The following is a 7,962-nucleotide window of genomic DNA, read 5'->3' on the forward strand; positions in this document are numbered from 1 at the left end:
AAGTGGGTTATACATCTTTAGATGTATACCTGACTTTCCTATATAAAATCAAGAATTAACGGAACGCTGAACTCCAGACTATCAACACAAACAACATTTATTCAAGGTGGAATATATACATCTTTAGCTCTTGTTTGTTGAGACGTCTTCTGTGTGTGTGAGCATGGTTGTTGGGACGTTGGTATGTAGATGTGAGCGAGCTGTCTAGCGTAAGTTCGAAAGATGGAGAGAGACAACTAAACACGTCCTTGCTCAATCGCTGGCCAGCAAGAAAGAGACAGATCAAAGCGGGAAAAGCTTGGTTGTTGAATTCCACGCATGCGTGAGACTACGCATGCGCACAGCGTTACTACATATTCATACACCTGACTATTTTTTATGATCTTAGTCCTCTAAGCTTTCACCAGGTCCTGTCAATAAACAAGTATTTTATTAGCTTAGTGTTCCCTCCAAAGCCTCCTAAGAGATCTAAGAAATCCATTCTGCTCCATTTTCATTTGAATATTTCACAGACACCAACTCACATATCGTCCTTTATATTCCATTAATCATCGTTTTGACATCCCCATTTTCCTTGCTCGCATGGGCTAGACAAAATTTGTTGAGGCAGATGTTTTACAGCTAGATGCTCTCACTGCCGACAACTCTTACCTGTTTCCCAGTAACAATTCCCTATGGTCTAACATATTTTCCTGGAAGATAGGAAACAAAAATCACTTGTATGACAGTGGTGTTCATTTAGAGCTACCATTTAACGCTAAGGCAAGGAGACATTAACACACATACTATTATCTTTTCTACTCTGAGCACAAGGCCTGAAATTTTGGGGGAGGGGGCTAGTCGATTAGATTGACCCAGTACACAACTGGTACTTAATTTATCAACCCCTAAAGGATGAAAGGCAAAGTCGACCATGATGGAATTTGAACTCAGAACATAATGACATATGAAATACCGCTAAGCATTTTGCCCAGCGAGCTAACGTTTCTGCCAGCTCACCGCCTTAACGCACATACTATTATATATATAATACATATAAGGTGGCGAGCTGGCAGAATTGTTAGCTCGCTGGACCAAATACTTACAGCATTTTGCCCATCACTACATTCTGAGTTCAAATTCCACCGTGGTCGACTTTGCCTTTCATCCTTTTGAAGTGGTCGATAAATTAAATATCAGTGAAACACTGGGGATCAATGTAATTGACTAATCTCCTCCCCAAATTTTTAGGCCTTGTGCCTACAGTAGAAAGGATTATATATAATATATATGCATGACAGGCTTCTTTCAGTTTCCATCTACCAAATACACTCACAAGGCATTGGTCAGCTTGAGATGATAGAAAACACTTACCTGAGGTGCTACACAGTGGGACTGAACACGAAATCAAGTGGTTGGGAAACAAACGTCTTTACTGCACAACCACACCTACCTACACTTATAATAATTCTGATGTTTGTTTGTTTTTTCTTCAATATGACAAAATTGAAGCTCAATATTTTCTTTTAAATTACTATTTATATATAAAGCAGATAATATTGACAATATATTCTTTATAATGTATTCTTTTTTATTTCCAATTTTCTCTGCAGATGCCAACATTACCGAGGCTATGATGGAACTAACTTTGCATCTGCTAATGCCAGTTTTGTGAAGCAAAGCGAAATTTCAAAATCAGGAAGCAACCAGCTTGATTCTAACAGGATAAACAGTGATGGTAAACCTCAGACCGATCTTGCTAAAACTGATGCTGCTATTACCAATAACCAGTCTACCGATGATCTTGATAAAGGAAGTTCCCTGATGGAGATCCTATCAACTGAAGGTCTTAGAACAACGACGATGCCAACAACAATAGAGACAACTACCGAAAAGAAAACAACCCTGAAGATTACGAAACCTTCAAAAGCGGCTAATATTTGTGCTTCAAAGAAATGTCCTCCCAGGTGGATGCCTGTTTTGCAAAGGAATGGTCTCTGTGGCTGTAAACCTAATTTTGGTTAAAGACAATTGAGCTATATCGATGTGAGAATTTATTATATAAGTAGACACCAAACATCATACATTTATATATATGTATGTATGTATGTATGTATATATACATATATATATATATTTGTATATCTATGTTTGAAGGAGGGCAAAGTATTTACTCATTATAGAGAAGAGTAATATTTCATCTCTAACTGTTATAGAGTATTTTCTCTTCCCTTTTAGAATAGGAAGAGATACACAAATATATTTTTTTTAACCTTTGTTAGAAAGGAATCAGTTATATTTCTCCATCTTAAATAATAATTATAATATTTTATTCCAAAACTGAAAGGGAGGAACAATCTATTGTACATATATACACACATTATATATATATATATATATATACATATATATATATATAGAGTACAGTTTTTACTTTTTTTTTATATTCCCCCAACACGCAAGTCTTCAACAATGATGTCCATCGCCCCCCCAAACACACACCAATCTACAGAATAAATCCGTATGTTCTACAATTGATGGTTTAGAGAATTACTCCTTTTTTTTTTTTTTTTTTTTTTACATGAGAACAATAAATTATATAGTTTTGTGGGTTTTATTATTTCTTAATATTTTATTATATTTACTTAAAAAAAAAAAGATATCTCCAGACTCCCACCATCAATGCTAAAATAAATATAAAATGAAATACAGGAATCAAGCATCATTTACAAGGAATATGATGCTGGCTGATCAACTTAACCCTTTTGATACCATCCTGTCTGAGACCATTCCTGCTTCTATGATACAAACTTTCTGAATGAAAGTGATCTAATTTAAAACCTTCCATCAAAATTTCATGTTAATTTTTGTTCTAAAAACAAAGTCAATAATGACAAATTTATTTTATTAAATACTTCATAATTTTCAAAATTAATTGAAGCAAAGGCACCATATTTCAACAGAAATATGGTAACAAAAGGGTTAAGCTGCCATAATTTCAGTTACCGTTTTGAAAATATGATTGAAAGATTTATATAAAATTGCCATACTGCTTTGGTTGTCTTATTTTCATTTCTTTTTTCCCTTGAATCCTGAAGAATATTTGTAAATTCTCACTAAAGCCTTGTTGCTTCACACAAACTCACAAATTTCCTATTACACCTTCTCTGTCCTATTTTTGGTTAGTTCAGCCAAAACATGATTTTGTCATGAAAAGTGTTTGTTATTTTCTGCCAAAGGAATAGAAGAACAGATCGTTATTAAGGTGGCAAGCTGACAGAATCATTACTGCTCTGGACAAAATGCTTGGTTGCATTTCTTTCAGCTTTATATTCTGAGTTCAAATCCTGCCAAAGTTGACTTTGTCTTTCATCTTTCTGGAGCCAATAAATTAAGTACCAGTTAAGCACTAGAGTTGTAATTGACTCGTTTTCAATTTCATGCCTTGTGCCTTTACTAGAAAGAATTATTAAGTGGGAAGCTGGCAGAATTGTTAGCATGTCAGAAAAAATGCTTAGCAACATTTCTCCTCATTCTTTACATTCTGAGTTCAAATCCTGCTAGGGTCAACTTTGCCTGTCATCTAAATGAGGTTGATAAAATAAGTACTAGGACTGATATAACTGACTTGCCCACTGCTTTGAAAATTGTTCACCTTGCGCCAAAAGTAGAAAGGCAATAATTTAGCAGAATTGTTTAGTGTCCGCAGGAGACAAAATGCTTTGTGGAATTTATTCCAGCTCTTTGCATTTTGAGTTCCAATTCCACTGAGTCTGACCTTACTTTTTTTTTCATCCTTTCAAGTTCAATAAAATTAAGTACCAGTTGAGCACTGGGGGGTTGAGATAATCAGCAAACCTCTTAAAATTGCTGTTTTTGTGCCAAAATTTGAAAGTTATTATTACAGGTGGTGAATTGACAAACTCCATGTGAAACCAAATGACTTGTAGCAGTTGTTCCAGTTTTCCACATTCTGAGTAAAAGAGATGAGCAAATGAATTTACTGTATAATCTGTTCGTAAATCAAAATGTGTGTGTGTGCGTATCCAGATTGCCTGTATCATGGTGTTTTTTTACCTGATCGAAACACTCTTTATCAATTTCTTCTTTTTTTAATTTCCTCACTAATTTGTATTACTAAGATACAGAATTTGTCTGAAAGTAAAAAAATCTTAGAACATGAAATACTTAAAAAATCATTTCTAATAGCTACTTGTTTAATTCCCGCTTAATTTAACTGAGATAAAGAAACATTCTAAGGCTTGATTGCCAGTTAAATATGTAAGGAGGAATATTGAGCTTGTGCCTCGATAGATAGATAGATAGATAGATAGATAGATAGACAGATAAGAAAACCAGTTGTTTAATATATATTTTCATGTGAAAAAGATGATCAGAGGTTATGAGAGGAGGAAACTAACAGATGTTGAAGACCTCCCACCCCAACAAGAATCTAACTTTCTAATGGCAATAATTTTCAATTATTGGTATCAATAAGTTTCACACCAATTAGAAAGAAAACAAAATGTTTTTAAAACAAATTTAACGAATTAACAAATAAGTAATTAAAAGAAAATTAGTGCGTATATATACATATATATATATATATATACCCACTATATATATATATATATATATATAGTTGCTTTTATGTAAAAGAATCATAAGTCCAACACGTTGCTTTTTCAGAAAACGAAAAAAATAGTTTCACCATTCCATAGCAAAACCGTTGTACTACACTTTGACAATTTTTGATATCTTTGCATCTGAAGCAGCTGGAGATACGACAGTTTGACCAAAAGAACTGGCTATTGCAAGCGAAAATAGATATTGAAAAAAACGCATTTGGCATATATATAATATATTTATTAATACATACATATATATATCAAAGTTTGTTTTTAATGTGGAATTATAATAAAAACAATTTAACATTAAACAGAAGAATTACTTAATGCTTTTTTGTAAATTACATGTTTTTTATACTTTTATTAGAAGCCTGAGAGTCACTTAGCAGTTTCAACCTGCTAGTCATCATTGCACTATATATAATCTTTTATCTTTTACATATTTGTCATAAGACTGTGACCAAGCTGGAGCACCACTTTGAAGAAATTTTTAGTCAAATGAATTCACCCCAGAACTTTTTGCTTTGTAAATCTGGTACTTATTCTATCAATCTCTTTTTGATGAACCCCTAAATTACAAGGACATAAACACACCTACACCTGTTCTCAAGCAGTGGCAGGGGAGGGGGTACACACACACACACACACACATGACAAACTTCTTTCAGTTTCCACCTATTGAATCCAATCTCAAAGCTTTTGTCAACTTGAGGCTATAACAGAAGGCACTCATTCTAGGTACCATACAGTGGAATTGAACTCGCAAGCTTCTTACCACACAGCTACACCTGTGCCTAACATGTATAATGTAAAGGTGACTTTACAATAAATTTGACTCTACTATAAGTAAATATAAGGCTTTCCATAAACTAGCTTTAAAATATTCCCCAATTCAACTCGTGCACACACACACACACACACACACACAGAGACTGAGGGTGGGCCAAAAGTCACAGGGTGGGTAGCTAGCTGAAATTTTTATTTAAGAAGCCTACATCTTTGTAGGTTTCTTAAATATTGATAAGTTTCAATATTTAACTACATTTGAGAAAAAAAAAAAAATACAGACACTCTTCATGACTTTTGGTCTACCCTGTATACAGTAAAAATGTGGGATTAGAAAATTATGAAGAGAGTGTAATCATATTTTTATTCTTTTTTTATGTCTTCATAAATGATGAAATAGTCTTGAATTTATGTTCAAACATTTATTTTACATATTATGGACGTGTGGTAAGTTTTCTTTTCAACCACATGGTTCCAGGTTCAGTCCCACTGCATGGAATCTAGAGTAAGTGTCTTCTACTATAGCCTCAGGCTGACCAAAGTCTTGTGAGTGGATTTGGTAGATGGAAACTGAAAGAAGCCTATCATGCACGTGTGTATCTTTGTATTTGTTCCTCTCCACCCCAGCAGTTTGGCAAAAAGATTATTTGCAGACATAACATGGCAGTCCTGGTTTAGGATGAATGTTGCTATAATTTAGCCCCATGAGACATCATCTCCAGCTGGCTATACGACACGATCTGACCTTATATTTTTGAACAAGGGAATCTAGCACCCCCCACTCAGCTCAAAACCATATCTGTGACTGGTTTTGAGCTGAGTGGAGATGCTTGTTCGAAAATATAAGGACACAGATCATGTTGTATAGCCAGCTGGGGATGATGTCTCCTGGGGCTAAATTACAGCAACATTCGTCCTAAACCAGGACTGCCATGTTATGTTGGCAAATAATCTTTACTCTAAAGTACTGTTGCTGAATATCTCTTGTTGTGAGATTTACAAATAGTAATTTTCTAAAAAGCAACTGATAGAATTAGTAGCAGGCTTTAAACAAAAAATACTAGGGTCGATTCATTTCACTAAAAATTTCTTCATGGCGGTGCTCCCGCATGGCTGCAGTCTAATGACTGAAACCAGTAAAAGATAAAAGATGCTTCTTTTTAACCCTTTTAATATCAACCCATTTGAAAACGCCCTCATGGATACAATTTAAATTCTCAGTTTTCAAGTGCTTTAAATTAAACCCTGTCATTAAAAATTCAGGCTAATTTAATGTGCAAATCACTGACTTAATAGTGACCAATTATTTAAAATTTTTCTTTATTTTCAAGATTAATTGAAACAATGACAGTGTATTTTCCTACAGAAAATGGTAACAAAAGGATTGCTTCCATTTATATCTCTTTCTAATTTACAGTAAAAGGAGAAAAAAATTAAGTCTGTACTAAGTTTCACTGTCTAATAATATTCTATTTTAGTAGTTTTTCCTCTTAACTACTATTTCAAGATGATACTTTACAATATATACATTAGTAGAAAATTTGGATCAGATTGTTAAGTTGTATAAATGTTGTTTACATACAGAGGTGAAGTAGAAAACATAAAAACAAATATCTATCCACAATAATTAAGATCTCAATTAATAAAGTTGTCAAAATCCAACACATAACAAAGAAAGAAGTTAACAGTTATAAACATAATCAGCCAAAACTGTCCTTAACAATGATCTATATTCAGAACAAATGGTAGAAAAGCAAACATTTTTACAGAGAACTCATAATTTAATTATTTCCAGTTGCTACTCCATTAAGAATAAGCATAATTCATTCAATAATTAAGATAATTAAAATAAATGTATTTAAATCAATACTTATCTTAAATCATTAGGAATACTTGAAGTTAAATTCATATAATTTATCTTAATTATATGAGTGTAGAATGAATTATACTTATTCCTAATGAAACAGCTGTTGAAAGTAATGAATTTACGAGCTAACAGTAAAATTTCTGCTTTTCTGCTTTTCTTCCAAGCAAATGTTTTATATATATTTCTCATATCATCTATCCGTTTGTGAGAGATCAGTGGAGTACTGAGACTTCCTTTTCCTTGCTACACCAAATTACAAATAACAGTAGTTCTAAACCAGTACTTTTCAAAGTGGATTGTACTGGCCGCTGAGTGAGGAAAAATTTTATATGGGTTCTAGAAACAAAGAGCTAGTAGTGGGGGAGGGAGTTGAATAGATAGATGCCTCTCTTTTATTATCTTTTACTTGTTTCAATCATTGGACTGTGACCAAGCTGGGGCACCATTTTTAAATGGTTTTAGACAAGCATACTGATCGCAGAAATAATTTTTTATATCTGATTGATCTCTTGATGAGCCACTAAGTTAAGGAATGGATGGTTGATTGGTGGAGGACAAAAACACATACATATATATAGTGCATGGTTCAGTGGTTAGAGCGTCAGGTTCACAATCATGAGGTAGTCGGTTTGATTCCTGGACCGGGCTGTGTGCTGTGTTCTTGAGCAAGACACTTAATTTCACATTGCAGTTTACAGTGCA

The 7,962-nt window shown here is 33.6% G+C and overlaps 1 protein-coding gene across 1 annotated transcript in view; it reads left to right on the forward strand.

Moving 5' to 3' along the window:
* Positions 1–4,320, forward strand: part of LOC106872293 (uncharacterized) — a 54,219-nt gene extending 49,899 nt beyond the window's left edge. Inside the window, exon 6 of the mRNA XM_052972441.1 lies at positions 1,593–4,320. Coding sequence (XP_052828401.1) covers positions 1,593–2,004 — 412 coding nt within the window. The 3' untranslated portion in view covers positions 2,005–4,320. The remainder of the gene's footprint in view (positions 1–1,592) is intronic.
* The last annotated feature ends 3,642 nt before the right edge of the window (positions 4,321–7,962 follow it).

Source organism: Octopus bimaculoides, chromosome 13, assembly GCF_001194135.2.
Source record: "Octopus bimaculoides isolate UCB-OBI-ISO-001 chromosome 13, ASM119413v2, whole genome shotgun sequence".
NCBI lineage: Eukaryota > Metazoa > Mollusca > Cephalopoda > Octopoda > Octopodidae > Octopus > Octopus bimaculoides.